At 40.4% G+C, this 19204-nt stretch overlaps 1 protein-coding gene across 9 annotated transcripts in view; it reads right to left on the bottom strand.

Annotated features, from left to right (window-relative positions):
- SMARCA1 (SWI/SNF related, matrix associated, actin dependent regulator of chromatin, subfamily a, member 1) overlaps positions 1-19204 on the bottom strand; it is an 86237-nt gene that overhangs the window by 7648 nt on the left and 59385 nt on the right. For all 9 annotated transcript variants that reach the window (XM_059680330.1, XM_059680331.1, XM_059680332.1 and 6 more), the window contains 4 exons: positions 13981-14103; positions 12753-12885; positions 10098-10216; positions 8648-8860 (listed from right to left, as the gene is read on the bottom strand). In XM_059680330.1, coding sequence (XP_059536313.1) covers positions 8648-8860; positions 10098-10216; positions 12753-12885; positions 13981-14103 — 588 coding nt within the window. The remainder of the gene's footprint in view (positions 1-8647; positions 8861-10097; positions 10217-12752; positions 12886-13980; positions 14104-19204) is intronic.

The following is a 19204-nucleotide window of genomic DNA, read 5'->3' as shown; positions in this document are numbered from 1 at the left end:
AAATACTAAGATATGTATTTCTATGTAATAAATGATGGAATGTTTGCAGTGAACAGCACTGCCCCTTAGTGTGTGGTAAACATCAGTCATCCTGGGCACCAAGTTCAAATATCATTTTCCCCAATACTCAGCTTCAAAGCATCAATTCAAAAAGCACAGAAAGCATCAGTAGTCTTGAAGTGACTTATTGAAAGAGACTAAAGAAGCTCCACATTTAGTACATTTCCTATGTACTAAAATCCTAGACACTAGCCCTGCCTAAATCTAAATGACAGAAGGTTCATGCCCATTATGGTTCAAAGTCAAAAGCAGGTGAATAAGCAAGGGAAAAAAATAAATTGCACTTCACATTTGTGTCTCTAAAGTTTTAGGTAGTCCTATAAAGCCATAATTTTCTTCTACAGTTCTTAGTAAAACAAAATCAGTAGGTTTTCACCTTTGCTCTTTTATAAACTCCCTATACTTTACTAACAAAATCAATACCTTGAACTATACATCGTGTGGTATATTTCCCAGGTCCTTTGTCACCTTGGAACCTCTATCATAATAACAAAAAGCAATCACATTCTATACTACAATCTCAGGGCCCAAGCACACTGCCATTTAAATGAGAATTAATATTCTAATAAATATATCATACATTTTTAAAAAACAAGTATCAAATGTTATGATGCTTTTACTTAACTACTGCTGCTTAAACATCATCCTATCCTATATAATAAAGAGGTGATATGCAAATTGACCATCACACCCTCACAAAGATGGTTGCCTATGACCAGGCCGGCAGGGGGATTAATGAGGGACGACCAAATGACTGAACAAGCAGGCTGAGTGGGGCAACCATGCCAGCAGGGAGTTAGTGAGGGACGACCAAACGACTGAACAGCAGACCACATCGGGCGACCAAGCCAGTGGGAGGGCTGTGAGGTTAGACCAGGCCAGCAGGGGGGGCAGTTGGGGGCAACCAGGACAGCAGGGGGGCAGTTAGGGGCAATTAGACTGGCAGGGGGGGCAGTTGGGGGCAATAAGGCTGGCAGAGGTGGTAGTGAGGGGCAACTGTGCCAGCGGGGGGTGGCAGTTGGGGGTGACCTGGCTGGCGGGGGGGGGGGGGGCGGCAGTTAGGGGCAACCAGGCTGGCAGGGGGGCAGTTAGGGGTGACCAGGCCAGCAGGCAGGCAGGTAGGCAAGCGATTAGGAGCCAGCAGTCCAGGATAGTGAGAGAGATGTCCGACTGCCGGTTTAGGCCCGGATTGTGAAAGGGATGTGGGATTGGGCCTAAACTGGCAGTCAGACATCCCCTGAAGGGTCCCAAATTGGAGAGGGTGCAGGCTGGGCTGAGGGGACCACCCCCATGCACAAATTTCATGCAATGGGCCTCTAGTCCTATATAATAAAAGGCTAATATGCCAATTCACCAAATGGCGGAATGATCGGTCACTATGATGCACACTGACTACCAGGTGGAAGACGCTCAATGCAGGAGCAGCCCCCCAGTGGTCAGTGCACCCCCACATGGGGAACACCGCTCAGCCAGAAGCCCTGAGCGAGGCTCATAGCTGGTGAGTGCAGCGGCAGTGATGGGAGCCTCTCCCGCCTCTGTAAGCAGTGTTAATTATGTCCGACTGCTGGCAGACGAATTTCGTGCACTAGGCCTCTAGTTACTTATAAAATGTTACATCACCTCCTCACAAGGTAACACATAAGTATAAACACCTAAAACAGACTCCTGTTAGTGCATTTATTGTATTGCAGATTGTTAGGACAATTCTACCTTAAATCAAACACTATAGTTATTAATAAAACACATGCTATTTACAACTGACTATTCAAACTTATCCTATATAATAAACACCTAATATGCTAAGTGCTTGGTCAGCTGTTCAACCAATCAAAGTGTAATATGCTAATGATATGCTAAGGGCACTCAACTGCTCGCTGTGATGTGCACTGACCACTAGGGGGCACATGCTCCGATCAGTAAGTTAGCTTGCTGCTGGGGTCAGGCTGATGGGGACTGAGCAAGATGGGCCAGACCCACCCTGGAGCCCTCCTGTGGTCCCTCCCTGGCTGGCCAACCTCCCGCATCTCTCCCCAGCCCTGATCATGTACTGGTGGAGTCCCTGGCCCTGTCCTGCACCCTCTCGCAATCTGGGACCATTGGGGGATGTTGGAGAGCTGGTTTTGGCCCGATCCCGCAGACAAGGCCAAGGGACCCCACTGGTGCACAGATTCGTGCCCTGGGCCTCTAGTGAATAAATAAAAGCTACAGGGATAAGAGCCTAATAAAGTCTAGGATTAGAAAAAGGTAGATGAAAAGAAAAGAACTCAACCCCACTGGTACATTTCTTTACATTCTATCCAAATCTGCTCCAACTGCAGGTGTCTATGAGATAGAAGCAAACTTAAGTACAAAAGTTCCAAGCTCATCTACACCTACTTTGTACAATATTATGCTGGTCCCTTTAGATATAACCAGTTGCAATTAAAAATTAAGAGAACAGTAGTACAAAATGCGTCTAGGGCAGATGGTGATACATTAGCTAAGGGAAGAGAAAAAAGATGAGGAACAGAGAAAAGATAGAGATATAAATTTGGAGATTATCAGCCTATAGGTGGTAGGTGAGGTAGACATTTGGCCACTTACACAAAACAGTATTTCTAAAATGTAAATCTGATCATGTCACTGACCTGTTAAAATCTTCCAATGACTCCCCACTTCCTATAGACTAAAGACCAAAGACTTCAATATACCAGACAGTTATTTCCTTATTTCCCAGTACTTCCCTGCTTACACCCTACCATATCAACCTACTTGCAGTTTCTGAATATGCTCGGCTTGTTTATACCTTTGCCCATGAAGTTTCCACAACCCTGAATGTAGTCCCATGGCCAACTACTTTTAGTTTTTTAAGACTTGGTTCCAAGAAGGACCTCTTCTATGAAGCTATTCCTCGGGCCTAAAACTCAAGGCAAAGTCAAACACTACCTCCTCTGTGCATATCTCTACATAGAACCTTTTCAAAATTGAGGCTAGAAAGGGACAGTTTCAGCTTTTAAGTGCATGAGTTAATAATATATCTCTATGAGCATAACTATATTGCATTTTTAATATTTTAATAATTCTATAGTCAAGAAGAACCCAATAATACATTTTACAGTTAACCAGTTTTATCAATAATGTATTAATTCATATTTCTCACATTTCATTAATATCAATGTTAGCTGTTATCATATAATTATTGACATGTAAAATAAAAAATTGTGATTGGCCTGCTTTATGAAATTTTCTAGACCATGCTGCATAAGCAACAAACAAAAGTAATTACTGTGACTCTAGAATAAGTAGGAAATTTTCAAATTTGACTTTTATTTTTCTGAAGTATAGTACCTACAAAGAAAATCTTTCTCTATGATGAACTAATAACCTAATTAACACTATCACTGATAAACCTATAAAAAAGGGAAGCAAGCTAATAAAAGGCTATAGTGATATTTTTTAAAAAATATTTTTTCTCCTACCATTCTCATGAGAAATTTCATTTTTTTATTTTAAATAAGGAACACTTTCATTAATAATAAGTTGATTTAAAAACAAACAGTAATATCATGAAATTTTTATTACATTGTATACAACAGTGTGTGATTCTCTGAGAGGCTGTCAGAAAAAAAATCATTTAAACTACTACAAAAGGCACGGTAATTGTAATAACTAATTACTGGTACTTTGATTCAACTCCAAGGCACATGGCCACAGGCAATATGCACATAGCTCCTTTATCTGGGAGAGGGAAGAAAAAATTTTCCCCAGAAGTTAAAAGGCAAGAATTCTTCTTCTTCTTCTTCTTTTTTTTTTTTTACTAAAATTAAGAGTAAAAGCAACCCTGCAAAGGATACAATAAATGGTTATATCAAGAAATATTATTTATCTTAGAGAGTTAAATTCTGCTTTTCTCCTTTAAGTACTTAAAAGGATCTAAGCAGATCCAAAAATGTACTGATTAAGCTTTGGGTACTTTTCATATGTCCTTTCCAGTAAACTGACTAATGTGCTGGATCTTTTGGACCTCTCATATTCTTCTCAAACCTCCAAGTCACATTGGTCTATCACTAAATGAATGGAAATAGTACCCTGACATCTATTCCCTAAAAGGAATGACAAGAAAATTAATGAGCTAATAGTGATAAAGATTTTGGCAAGCATTATATAAAAGGTACTATCAAATCTGAAGTATTATCATTTTTTATAGTCATTTGGTAAAAGTCTTTGAATGCCCTAAGACTAAGACCCCATTTTAAGATATTTTTCTTAGGAGGGAAATGGTAGGGCTATTCATATGCTCTGAGTTTTAAAATCTAAATTGATCATATCCTTCCTACTTGTTTATATAGTTCAATAGGCTTTGGTTACTTAAAGAACACAGAAGTTTTTGAAGAAAGAAATCACAATCTTTTTATCACAAAGAAATTAAACTAAAATTCATTTTTTTCTTCTGTAGAGCAAGAATTTTTAAGTGGAGGAGAGCCTCAAAGAAATCTTCAACCTTTAGCTGAAGGCTTTCAAAGTGAGGCATATTTAGAAGTGGAGGTTCATGACTTCAAGCACTATAAGACTGTTATTTAAGTCAGAAGCCATTAATTCAGTACTTTGAGATCTCAGAATAAAATATGACTACCAAAGTTTCTACTTTTTTTCTAAGCATTTCCATCCTATTTATTGATATCTCTGGGAGAAAAGAAAGACATCTTTAAGCAAGATTATGTTTTTAATGATAGCTTCTATAGTAAGCTAAGTTTAAAGTTTAAACATTAATAAGATTTTAATTGGAACACAGTGACACACATAATGAATCAAATTACATCTTCTGTATTTCTAAGATGGGATTTTTCAATGAAACAAATTATTTTAACTTTGGAAATCACAACTGCCTCTTTCAATCTTCCTAGGTTGTGAATGTGATTCACTATACAAGAACAATTATTTAAAATGATGGGGCAAAGAGATCATCTAGGAATATTAATAATCTATTTCTTTGTGTTTTATTTTAATTTTTTTCAATTATGGTTTACATTCAATATTATTTTGTATTAGTTTCAGGTGTACAGCATAGCAGTTAGATAATCATAGTTAAGTAAGTGTTCCCGTACCTACCTCGTACCATACACAGTTATTACGATATTATTGACTATATTCCCTATGTTGTACTTTACATTCCCATGACTATTTGTAACTACCAATCTGTACTTCTCAAAACCTTCAAAGTTTTCACCTAGTCCTCCAACCCCTCTCCACTCTGGCAACCATAGGTCTATTCTCTGTACCTATGAGTCTGTTTTGTTTGTTTACGTTGTTTTTTTAGATTCCACATATAAATGAAATCCTATGGTATTTGACTGACTTATTTCACTTCCCTAATGACTGATATTATCATAAAATATTCCCCAAAAGATGGTCTAAATATATTTTAAAATATACTACCTGTACTCTAATTCCAGATATATAAGCAAAAATGATTCATTACCCAGGAGGAAAATAAAAACAATATGACAGAAAAGTTAACAAACAGAACACTTTGTATTACAGTATTTAAATATGAAATAAACTATTACATATTTGTAAAGATTTGTTAGAAATCATAAATTGCACCTTCTAGAAGGTAATTAAGGACAGAGATGTCTTAATTTTCAAAAGACAAAATGAAGGTTTCATTGTTCATTAGCTATGTAGTTAATATCTGCTCTTTTGAAAACACACATTAGAGATTTAAATATCTTGGTAAAGAAACAGGTAAATGTAGAAAGAAGATGGAGGAAAAGGATTCTTTACAAGGGATTTCAGGGACATCTAGTGGTTGTTAATAATATACTTGGTTTATTCTTGGAAAATGAAATAAGTTTATATAGTTCTACAGGCATGTTCATATTACAAATAATATAAGCTTTTCCTTGCACTTCTAAATCTATTTCATACTACTGATTTTGTTTAATGATTCCAGAAACTGAAAACAGCATTAAACTCTCAACCTTTTTAAAAATTAGTAAAATATCACTGAAATAATATTTGAAAATTCATCAAAAGTTCCACCACATAAAAGGGCATACATGATATAAAATATGATTCACCAAAAAATATAGGTAGGCATTTGTCTTTTACAAGTTGTTGATGATGCTCTAAATTAAATAGTTAAATGCATAAATCTCCAAATGGCTAAAATGCAAAATACAAGAGGTACAAATTTCCAAATATAAAACATATAAGCCATGGAGATGTAATGTACAGCATAGTGACTACAGTCAATAATATTATAGCCCTGGCTAGTGTGGTTCAGTTGGTTAGGTGTTGTCCTATGCACCAAAGGGTTGCTGGTTCCATTCCCAGTCAGGGCACATGCCCGTGTTGTGGGCTCAATCCCCAGTAGGGGGCCTTCAGGAAGCAGTCAACTGATATTTCTCTCTCCCTCTCCCTTCCTCTGTATAAAAATCAATTTTAAAAATCTTTAAAATAATAATAATGTAATGCATAGTTAAAAGTTGCCAAGAGATTAAATCCTAAAAGTTCTCACCACAAGAAATTTTCTAACTCTATTTGAAGACAAATGGTAACTAGACTTATTGTGGTGATCATTTGGCAGTGTATACAAATATCAAATTATTACATTGTATACCTGAAACTAATGTTATATGCCCATTATAACTCAAAAAATGCTTGAAAGGAGTTCTCTAAAAACATGGTCATAGATGTACTAAGCTAGAAGGCACCTTAAAAGGCCAAGAAGCTCACTGTCAAAGCCTTCAGACAATCAAAATAAAATCTCATTTTGAAATCTATTAGACAAATTATTCTACAGTGTTCTTCAATGATTATGTCAATTATCCAAAGAACCCTGTCAAACAACTCTTCCCTACATCCAAACTTAGCCCTTCATGTTATTGATTAATTTTTTTATTCTCTTCCCAGTACTTTCTACTGCATCTTATTAACATACTAGAGTCCCAGTGCACAAATTCATGCACAGGTGGGGTCCCTCGGCCTGGCTGGCAATCTGGGCATTCAGGACTGCCTCGCCCAGTCCTGATTGGGGCGGATTGGGGCCAGCTGGCTGGGGGGAGGGACCGTGGGAGTTTGGCTGGCCATGGGAGGTTGGCTGTGGGAGCACACTCACCACCAGGGAGCAGCTCCTGCAATGAGCGTCTGCCCCCTGGTGGTCAGTGCGTCATAGTGACTGCTTGACCAGTCCTTCGGTCATTTGGTCGCTTAGGTTTTTATATAGAGATACATCTCTTCATATTCTTTCGAACAAGTATAGCACTTTACATTTATTCCTATTAAGTGTTATGTTATAAGATCCAACGGATCCATCATTCCAATTTCTCTAGTTCCTTTTGGATCCTGGCTTTATCCAAAGAATGTGCTAGCTCTCCCAGTATTGCATATTCCATAAACTTGATAGGAACATTCTAATTACAATCCAGGAGAACACTCTAAATTTTTGATAAAGTTTTATGAAATATCTGATCTTATAAAGCATCTGCCAAAATTAGCATCTTCAATATGACAACTCAGTTTTTTTTTCTTTTCTTATTATTCAACTTGAACTGAAATACAAAATCAAATAAAATCTTTGCACCCCTAGGAAGCTTTGGCCAAGAAAACATTTATAGTAGATAGCAACCACTTAAGAAAAAAATGTTCAATATTTGGATTGTTAGTTTCTGGTTACTTTTAATTTTTAGGCTGTATAAAAGCTACTTTTGTTTTAATTACTTCAGCTTTCAAAAAATTGATGATGTCGCCATTAAAAATGTGTTGCATTTATTTCAATATCATCAGAACACTGCTAAGCAGCACTAGAATTTAACAAAAACACAATTCAGATTAGAAAGTACCAGGATAAATTATAAGTAGCTAAAATAAAAAATATCTCTTCTACTTAATTATTCTTTTCTCATAATTTTATAAAGAATCCACTTAGGCAACAATCCATTCCCTCCTTCCCTCCCTTCCTCCCTCCCTCCCTCTCTTCTTCCCACCTTCCCTCCCTCTTCCTCTCCCTTCTTCTCTCTCTAAAAGTGATAAAAATATATCCTCTGGTAAGGAGAGAGAGAGAGAGAGAGAGAGAGAGAGAGAGGAGAGAGAGACTAAAGAGACTCAACAGCCAAATTTAATGTTTGAACTTTGACTGGATCATCAAATTTAAATAACAGCTATGAAAAACACTTTTAGGACAACTGGAAATTTTGTGCATTTTGTACATGAACTGTATACTGGATAACATTATTGAATCAATGTTAACATTTTCAGGTAGGATCAAGATATTGTGGTTATGTAGGAAAATGTTCTTGGTTTTAGATAAATGCTGAGGTATTTACAGGTGAACACTAATGATGTGTGCAACTTACTTTCAAATGTTCAGAAGTATAGATATGTATATTTATAAATATAAAATAAAGATATGTATTTCTGAATGCAAAATATAGATTTTATATATATATATATAGTAAGTATATATGTATAAGTATATACATGCATATATGGGTGGGGGAGAAAGTCAATGTGGCAAATGTTAGCAATTATAGAATCTAAGTGAAGAATATATAATATTTGAAATTTTCAAAATAAAAGTTAAAAGAAGTAAGAAAGGAATACATACCATGGCAGTTCTAGACTTGATAAACCAGTCAAATCTAAACTGAGGAGCATTCCGTACGCACTGTCTTAATTCTTCATACACATTTTCTCTATCAAAGCCCATTTTGTGTAACATACAAATCAAGAATCTATCTTCTTCCTCAGTATAGTTTTTTCCTTTGCTGGTTCCATACTGAATACGTAACTGATGAAATGGAGCCTTGTATCTTGCAATCTGTGGATTTAAACAAAGTAGTGTTTAAAATAAATGTGCAATAAGTCAAAGCTAGTAACCATATTAGTTAAAATAATCCTATATAATAAAACCCTAATATGGAAATCTACCGAACGGTGGAACAACCGGTCGCTATGACACTGACCACAATGGGGGCAACTGGTGATGGCGATCGGGGTGCAGGGCCTGCCAGCAGGCAGCGCCAGGCCACCAGCCAAGGTGGGTGACAACAGGAGCCCCCCCGACTGCCCTGCCTGCCGGTCACCCCTGATCGCCGGCCAGGCCTAGGGACCCTACCCTATATATTGAACAGTCTCTTAGATTTAAAAATTAAAACCTGGCAAGGCTACTCTAACACTGAAAAAACAGGATGATACAGCAATGACATGCATGGATTCTGGCTTGCATATTTGTGGTCAGCCCTGATTCTGATACTTATAACTGTGTGACAAAACCAATTACTTAACTTTTCTCTGCTTCAGTTTTTCCACCCATAAGATGTGGAAAATGGTAGTACTGCCTCATAAGGATCATGCTATGTACTACTTTTTATAATCAGGGCAAAAAATTGTAGCTGCCCATACAACAGCAAGATGCCTTTCACCTGTATGAAAAGTATGGTCACTGGTGCATGCAGCATCCCAGATTGCAAGAGGAATGTCCAACTGCTGGTTTAGGCCTGACATCGCCCGAGGGGTACTGGATTGCGAGAGGACACAGGCCAGACTGAGGGACAGCCCCCCCCCCCCCGCACGAATTTCGTGCACTGGGACTCTAGTCTATATAATAAAAGCCTAAGCAACCGATATGGTGGAACGACCAGAATGAATGGTCACTATGATGCACATTGACCAGCAGGGGGCAGATGTTCAATGCAGGAGCTGCCCCCTGGTGATCAGTGCACTCCCACAGGGGTAACGCCACTCAGCAAGAAGCCAGGCTCACAGCTGGTGAATGTAGCAGTGGTGGCGGGAGCCTCTCCCACCTCTGCGGCAGTGCTAAGGAGCAGTGAGCTGAGCGGTAAGGAGCAGCAAGCAGGTGGGTGGTAAGGAGCAAGGGGGATTTCCACCTGCTGGCTTAGGGGAGCAGGCCTATGCCAGCAGGCGGACATCTCCTGAGGGGTCCTGGACTGCAAGAGGGTGCAGGCCAGGCTGAGGGACCCCCCCTCCCCAGTGCACAAATTTTGTATACTAGGCCTCTAGTCTAATAATAATGTTACAATTATGAAATATAGTACTTTGGCATCCAGGGCTTTCTTGATACTGATTCTCCGTTGAATTCTTGCTTCACCGCGTTCAATTTGAGCCATAATTTTCTCAATGTCCTGTAATTCATTGCAACGTTCCCAAAATACAGCTGAAAGACAGAGTTACTACTTTAGAATACTATCATCTTAAGAAAATAAATCCACAAAATTGTACAATAAAGAAGTAACAGAAAAGGACGCAGCAAAATGATGTTTAAAATTAAAATTCAGATCCATCTGTATATGTTAAATTATTAAATACAAATGACATTTTTAATTATCCATCCCAAATGACAGGATTTCAAGATAATACAGATACTGATTTATGCTATGCTTTTATTCCAACATGATACAGAAGGGATCAAAGGAGAGAGGGTGACCATATCACTTAGAGAGCATTGCTTCTTAGCAAGCAAAAACAAAAAGGAAAACATTATCAACACACTATTCAAACTTCCTACAAAGCAGCAATTTCTACTGAAACCATTGCTTCGCCTTTGGAAGCACTTACTGATCTTATTTTCAGTGACCTGTCACTTATTTTTTAAACTTACCTGGAATAGCCTTTTCTCTAAAAAACACAAAACAAAACACCAAGTCACCCTAATTTTATAAACGAGCTATATAATCTGGTTGTATTAATATGCATTAATGTAACTTCAGTGAAAAGCCTTTTTAATGACATACTCTAAAATTTTTCATTTTTAGAGCCTATAAGAAGGAATGTTTCCCTGATCAGTGTGGCTCAGTTGGCTGGAGAGTCATCCCATACACCAAAAGGTGGTGAATTTGATTCCTGGTCAGATCACATACCCAGGTACGGTTATATCCCTATTCAGAGTACATACAGGAGGCAGCTAATCGATGTTTCTCTCTCACATCAATGTTTCTCTCTCTCTCTCTCTCTCTCTCTCTCTCTCTCTCTCTCTCTCTCTCTCCCCCTCTCCCTTCCTCTACTCTAAAACTCAATAAAAACATATTCTCAGGTAAGAATTTTTTAAAAAAAGAAAGAAATGTTAGCATTCTCTAATTTGTAGAAGCACCTGCATTCATTTATTCATTCTTTCACTTATTCGTTCAACACGTTTAAATGCTTGCTATGCATAAGATACTCATTAACAGCCAATTGTAGGTATTTCTTCTCTTACTGTAACCAACTACATAAACCCATTCCAATCTCCCCACCCTTTGACAGAGCCCCAATTAAACCGTCCTTAGCTAGTCATGCCACCAGGCCTGGTGTCAAATTTGAGGGAACATCTGATATGTTATCTTTTTGAATCACTTGTTTTCTTGCAACTTCATATACACTGATGCTATTTTGAAGAAAATTCTACTTCAGAATATCACTCTGCACATACCCTTTTAACTCTTTTATTCACCTCTTGCTGCAAAATGTGTCTCTCACCTATTTTACTTCCTCTAAGCCCCCAAGTGCTCTAAACTTATGCGATAAAGCTTAAGAGTAATAGAAATATTATGCCAGTATCAAAAAAAAGGAAGTTCATAAACTTGATTTATACTATATGAAATAAAAACTCAATATAATCAGCCTCTAAAGTCCCTGGTGATCATCAGAAGACGCTTCCATATTTCCAAAAGAAAAAAAATGTATTCTCTAATTAAATCTGGATTTCTTCAAATGCTGACACTATAGATAACCTTAAGAGCTGGTCCCAGCTTATATTAATCCTTGACATATTTGCCAGTATTATAATGTCTCCTCCCTACAGAATTTGAGTTGTTAAGCTAAGTAGGATTTGAGGGACTAGCATAGAAACCTCAGACTACTTTTTAACATTGTTTTTATGGTGGAAATGTGCTGGGTTCTAAACAGCTAATATTCAGACTAAATATTAGAGCCCAACCTATTTGAAAGTCAGAAACTTCCTATTCTACATATAGAAAATTTCCTAGACATAATTGCCTATATTTGATAAGATTTTTTTTTAGGAGCCCGAGGTTGAATATGCTGTGGCATGGGAATTATATTAATTCCATGTGCTTCAGCAGCTAACCTAGTTCTGGTCAAGACCAAAGACACAGATGAGTAAGAGAGGGACATGATTCTAGGATCAATCAACAGATTTATTGAAGCAGTCTTTTTAGATCTATTCTAGCTTGTCTGGAGTTAATGGAGCCCACATGACCTGCCTGGAGTTCATTGGAACCCTGACAGTGTCTGAGGACCTAAAAGGGCCTAATAGGAATTTTCTACTTCAAGGATGACATAGAAAGACACTAATTCATTCTGCTGAACCTGAAATCTCAAACTTTATCTAGAAGGGGGGATGGGGGGCAATGGGGGGATAAGGACACATATGTAATACCTTATCAATAAAGAAAAAAAAACTTTACCCAGAAGAGGACCAAATTCCAGAGGTGGGAAACTTATTTTCTCAATGCTCATCCAATTGCCTTTTTTTCATCAGGGCTTTACTTAGCTCCACTAGCTAGGGACAATGGCAGTTACTTTGTTTTGAAAACTCTTAAAATCTTTTCATAGAAATAGAATTATATTTTATACTCTCACCTGTACTTTATTCATAAAAGTTTAAAAGATCTCTGAACAATGCACAACTACAGTGACACTAATGAAATGAATAATATTACAATTAAACATCATGTTTGAAGTTATATACAAACCTGAATACTCCATGACCTCCTCGGGGGATTTGCCCTCCACTTCTCGAGCTATATTATCAATGTCATCTCTTCCATACTTCTCATTAGCTTTAACAAATTGGTTAAAATCACGCTTAGTCCAGTTTGTGAATCCCTGTGAACAAAAAATTAAGCATTATCAATCAAGGTTAAAGTAACAAATCCATTTATTCTATTTACTTCTAGACAATGATACATTAAAACAGTTTAAAAAACTGAAAATGTTTCTCCTCATAAAATCCTAGGTGTTTTATGTTGGAATCAAAAGTTGAATGAGTGTTATTTATAAAAATAACTGCTTTTCTATCATGAAGAGAATGTACTTCTCCCCAAGTACTAAAAACTGATTTATAGTTTCAAGATATTGTAGTTTTTTAATCCCATATTTTATACATGTCATTGCCTTTGGGGTAAAGTTGATAAAATGTTCTCTACAACCAAGGACAATAAGTTTGGTACCTATATTTTCTTCTATGTAACTTATTGTCTTGGGTCTTATGTTTAGGTCTTTGATCAATTTTGAACTAATTTTTGTACTTTTGTACATGGGGACAAACTGTAGTCCAGTTTCATTCGCTTGCATATGGCTTTCCAGTTTTCTCAGCACTATTTATTGAAGAGACTGTCTTTACTCCATTGTGTGTTCCTGATTCCTTAGTCGAAAATTATCTGTCCATATATATGTGGTTTTATAGCTGAGGAGCTATTAGCTTTTACGTATACAATGATTATCTTAAAAAGTTTCAAAAATCTCTCATCATTGTACTAAAGTTCTTTTCAAGAAAGGATAAAAGGCATTTTGAGAATTATGAAATTAGTCCATAAATAAAATATTAGTAAAGTATAATTTCAGAGGAAAGTTTGCATCAGCCAATAAAATAAATTTAAATTTTCAAGAATCTGTTAGTAATTATTGTCTCAGGACTCATAGTGAATTAAATTACCTTATTATAATTGATAAAATACATATCTTCTTTCCAACAATTGACACCTATATTTATGTATTTACTGGTATTTCCAAAAGGGTGTATTTTGTGAAAGAGATTAAAAAAAAAATAGGGATATTTGGTCTAAACACTTACAAAATAGCCCTGAGTTTTGTTAATGTATCCAGTCAAGGTACTAGGCCTATACAAAAAAAAAATAAGTAATCTATATTTTCTTTTTTCTATTAGTTGACTAGAAGTATTTCAGTCACAAAATATTTTACTTGTGTGAGAAGTTTTTCCTTTTCTTCATTCTCCTCTGCTGTAAGAGGTTCAGCTCCATCTATCTTTTTTTGCTCCTCTCTTTGAGCCACAGCTGGATTTGGGATATCAGAATTTCTTGGGACCTATAAATTCAAAAGATGAGTTATGAGTAAATTGTTGAGAAAAAGTAATTAAGGATACACACACACACATACACACATATATCAATCTTCAGTAAACAATATAAAGTCATACCAGAATGACATATGATCCTCTCCACAATCCTACTGCCATATTACCAAAATAAAAACCTTAAATGTGCCACATGGTACTTTTTTTATTGAACTTATTGGGATAACATTGGTTAATAAAACCATATAGGTATCAAGTGTGCAACTCAATAAAACATCATCTGCCCACTGCATGGTGTGCTCACCATCCAAAGTTGTCAAAGTCAAGTCTCTTTCTGACCCCATTTATCCCTCCTTTGCATATTTCCACCTTCCCACACTTCCCTTTCCCTCTGGCTATCACCATACTGTTTGGTCATGTCTGTGTGTGTGTGCATGTGCGTGTGTGTGTGTGTGTGTGTGTGTGTGTGTGTGTATCCTATATACTAAAAGAGAAACATGTAAATTAACCATCCCTCTGCTACACTCACCAGCCAATCAGGAGTGAGTATGCAAATTAACACAGGCACCAGGCAGAGAGTGGAGCGGCTTGGGGAACTTGGCTCCCCAAGCTGCTAGATGGAGAGCAGAGAGGGAGAGCTGGTGGCTTAAAGGACTTGGCAGAGTGGGAGGCCATGGGACAGAGACAGAGCAGGAAGGGAAAACCAAGAGCACAGGGAGCACCAGGAATTCTGGGAATAGTATCTCTGGTGGCAGCCCCAGGACCAGAAATGGAAGCCCAGAGTGCAGGGAGCACCAGGAATGCTGGGAATTGTAGTTCTGGTGGCAGACGGATTTCCTAGACACTAGAGCAAAGTGAGCCTGGAGCAAGTTACTGTTGCAGGTGGGGGATGGAGGGAAAGCAAAGGTGAGAGACATAGTAAAATCAGAGTGTCTAGGAAAACTTAAAGGGAAGATATCCTAAAACTTCCAGGAAATCTCCACCAATGAAGCAAAGAAAAAAAATGCCTCTATTATTCTATGAGCACAAACCAAACTGAGCTGGGGTCTCAGACAATTTGGTCATATGATTGCAAAGACAGACAGAAACTCCCAGATTGGTGAGGACTCCCCTGAGGGGTCCCAGATTGGAGAGGGTGCAGGTCGGGGTGAGGGACCCCTACAGCCCCCAGTGCACAAATGTCATGCAAATTGACCCTAACAGCACTATGACCAGAATGACCGCTGGACCAGTCACTATGAGGCACACTGACCACCTCTCGGTCCCTTTCCCAGCCGGCAGGCTCTGATTGTCTGATGGTGAATGGGGAACTGGGGGGTGGGTGGCAGCAGGGGGTGGAGCCAGCTGTGGGCAGCCAGGGAAGATGGCCCTGATTGTAGGCCAGACCTAGGAATCATACCCACACATGAATTTTGTGCACCAGGCCTCTAGTAATATTATAATACTTAGTCAAGTAAAAATGAAAATCTGAAAAAGAGAAGATGCCTGATGGAGTGGGTGGCTTATATCTTCATTTGAAAACCAAAAGTAGGTTTTTTAAATTGAGCAAAATACAAGGCAGCCATATTTTTCTGATGTCTTTGTCTCTTCATGGAGTTTTTTTAAACCTGAAAGGTAGGAGAAGAATGCTTGGAAGCAGAATGATTTGGCTTTTCTGGGATAATACATATATATCCTATATAATAAAAGACTAATATGCAAATTGTCCCCTCGACCAGGAGTTCGTCCAGGGGGCAGGGCTGGCCAACTGCCATGGCCCCTCTCCCTAGCCAGTCCCACTCCTTCCGGCGGCCATGGCAGGCAGCTGGGGGAAGGAAGGCCCTGGCTGGCAGCCACTAGGGACCCTACCCCTGCACGAATTTCATGCACTGGGCCTCTAGTATACATATAAACTTTTTTGCTTAATCCCTTCACCTTTTTTACACACAGCCTTCTAATTCCCCTCCCTTCTGATGCTGTCAGTCTGTTTTATGTATCTGTGCTTCTGTTTCTATTTTGTTTGTTAAATTGTTTTGTTGATTACAGTAACCAAGATCTGGAAACAGCCAAAGTGTCCATTAGTAGATGAATGGATAAAAAAGCTGTGGTATACTACAATGGAATACTACTCGGCCATAAAAATGACAAAAATCTTACCATTGGCACAGCATAGATAGATGGAAATTATTATGCTAAGTGAAATAAGCCAGTCAGAGAAAGACAAATACCATATGATCTCACTTATATATGGAGCATAATCAACAAAACAGTTAAGCAAACAAAATAGAAACAGAACCACATGGTATTTTAGAGTTAAAACCAATTGCTAAATGCCACATTATATTCTAGATTTGGTTATACAATGGAACAAAATATACTGTAATACATGATAAAAACAATAATATCATTAGCCCCAATACCAACATTATACAATAAAATCCTCAAGCCCAGAAGAAACAGTTTGGCAGTACAGAAAGAGCCCATATTCATCCAGTAATACAGACAGTGGTAGGGAAATGGCAATGCACCTGAAGATTGTATCCAACATGTTGATCAAGTCATCATGCAAAGGGAAAGTAGTGTTTTTATTTATTGCCTGCCAGGGTATGGAAAGGGAGAGTATCTTCACATAAAATGCAAAATGTTTAGAAATGACAGAATAATTGGGGGGAAAGATAATATATAGGGTGGAGCAAAAGTTGTGAGTATGTGAAACAGTATATTCTTGGATTATTATGTATTAACTTGTGGCCTGGTGCACGAAATTAGTGCATGGGGCGGGGAGGGGGGGGAGAGTTCCCTCAGCCCAGCCTGCACCCTCTCCAATCAGGGACCCATTGAGGGATGTTTGGCAGTCAGACATGGCTCCTAACCATTCACCTGCCTGCCTGCCTGATTGCCCCTAACTGCCTGCCTGATTGCCCATAACCCAGGGGTGGGCAAACTTTTTGACCCGAGGGCCACAATGGGTTCTCAAACTGGACCGGAGGGCCAGAACAAAAGCATGGATGGAGTGTTTGTGTGAACTAATATAAATTCAAAGTAAACATCATTACTTGAAAGGGTACAGTCTTTTTTTTTTTTTAGTTTTATTCATTTCAAATGGGCCGGATCCAGCCTGCGGTCCTTTTTCTTTTAGTTTTATTCATTTCAAATGGGCCGGATCCAGCCCGCGGGCCATAGTTTGCCCACGGCTGCCCTAACCCCTCTGCCTGCCTGCCTGAATGCCCCTAACCTCTCTCTGTATGAGCCTGATTGCCCCTAACTGCCTCTGCCTGCCTGCCTGATTGCCCCTAACTGCCTTCCCCTGCCAGCCTGATCTCACCCCCAACTTCCCTCCCCTGCTGGCCTGGTTGCCCCCAACTGCCCTCCCCTGCCAGCCTGATCTCACCCCCAATGGCCCACCCCTGCCAGCCTGATCTCGCCCCCAACTGCCCTCCCCTCCTGGCCTGATCACGCCCCCCCACTGCTCTCCCTTGCCGACCTTATCTCCCCTAACTGACCTCTCCTGACTGCCTGATCTCATTCCCAACTGCCCTGGCCTGCTGGCCTGATCTCGCCCCCAACTGCCCTCCCCTGCCAGCCTGATCTTGCCCCCAACTTCCCTCCCATGCCAACCTGATTGCCCCTAACTGCCTCTGCCTCAACCCCCACCACCATGGCTTTGTCCGGAAGGAAGTCGGACATCCAGAAGATGGCCAGTCGACCCAGTCTAATTAGCATGTTACCCTTTTATTAGTATAGACTAGAAGCCCAGTGCACAAAAATTTGTGCACAAGGAGGTTCCCTCAGCCTGGCCTGTGCCTTCTCACAGTCTGGGAACCCCCTCGGGGGATGACCACCTGCTGGCTTAGGCCCGCTCCCCAGGGGATTGGGCCTAAGCTGGCAGTCAGACATCGCTCTGGCAAGCTGGGAGCCCTCGGGGGATGTCCACTTGCCAGCAAGGAACAGGCCTAAGCTGCAGTCCAACATCCTTAGCGCTGCTGAGGAGGCGGGAGAGGCTCCCACCACCACCACTGTACTGGCAGCCGTCAACCTGGCTTGTGGCTGAGCAGAGCTCCTCCTGTGGGAGCACACTGACCACCAGGGGGCAGCTCCTGCATTGAACATCTGCCCCCTGGTGGTCAGTGTGTGTCATAGTGACCAGTCATTCCCAGTCGCTCTGCTGTTAGGGTCAATTTGCATATTACCCTTTTATTATATAGGAGTGCCTGGCCAGCCTGGGTGAGGGGCTGATGGCTGTTTGTAGGCTGGCCACAACCCCTTCAGAGTAGGGATCCCCGCTGGGGTGCCTGGCCATCCTGGGTGAGGGGCTGAGGGCCGTTTGCAGGCTGGCCACAGCCCTTCAGGGTAGGGGACCTCTTGGGGTGCCTGGCCAGCCTGGGTGAGGGGCTGAGGGCCATTTTCAGGCTAGCCACACCCCCTTCAGGGTAGGGGGTCCTGCTGGGGTGCCTGGCCAGTCTGGTTGAGGGGCTGAGGTCCATTTTCAGGCTGGCTAAGCCCCACAGCAGGGACCCTCACCCCATGAAGTTGTGGCCTGCCTGGGTGAGGGGCTGATGGCTGTTTGCAGGCTGGCCAAGACCCCCAGCGGGGACCCTCACTCCATGAGTGTCTGGCCAGCCTGGGTGAGTGGCTGATGGCTTTTTGCAGGCAGGCCACAGCCCCTTCAGGGTGGGAGTCCCTGCTGAGGTGCCTGGCCAGCCTGGGTGAGAGGCTGATGGCTGGTTGAGGGGCTGAGGGCCATTTGAGGCTGGCTAAGCCCCACAGAGGGGACCCTCACCCCATGAGGGTGTGGCCATCCTGGGTGAGGGGCTGATGGCTGTTTGCAGGCTGGCCACGGCCCCCAGCCACCCAAGCTCCCAGTGAAGGCTGGCTGGAAGCAGATATCTGGAATTTATTTGTCTTCTATAATTGAAACTTTATTGCCATGAGCAGAGGCCACAGCAAGCTCAGGGCAGGCGGGAAGCTTGGCTTCCTCCATTGCCAGGGCAACCAAACCTCCTACTGGCTCCAGCTCCATGGCTGCCTGCCACCATCTTGGTTGGGTTAATTTGCATATAGCTGCTCTGATTGGCTGGTGGGCATGGCTTAAGGTGTACCAAAGATATGGTCAATTAGCATCTTTGTCTTTTA

Source organism: Myotis daubentonii, chromosome X, assembly GCF_963259705.1.
Source record: "Myotis daubentonii chromosome X, mMyoDau2.1, whole genome shotgun sequence".
Classification (NCBI taxonomy): Eukaryota; Metazoa; Chordata; class Mammalia; order Chiroptera; family Vespertilionidae; genus Myotis; species Myotis daubentonii.
Note: the sequence above shows the minus strand (reverse complement) of the source record. Positions and strands in the feature narration are given on the sequence as shown.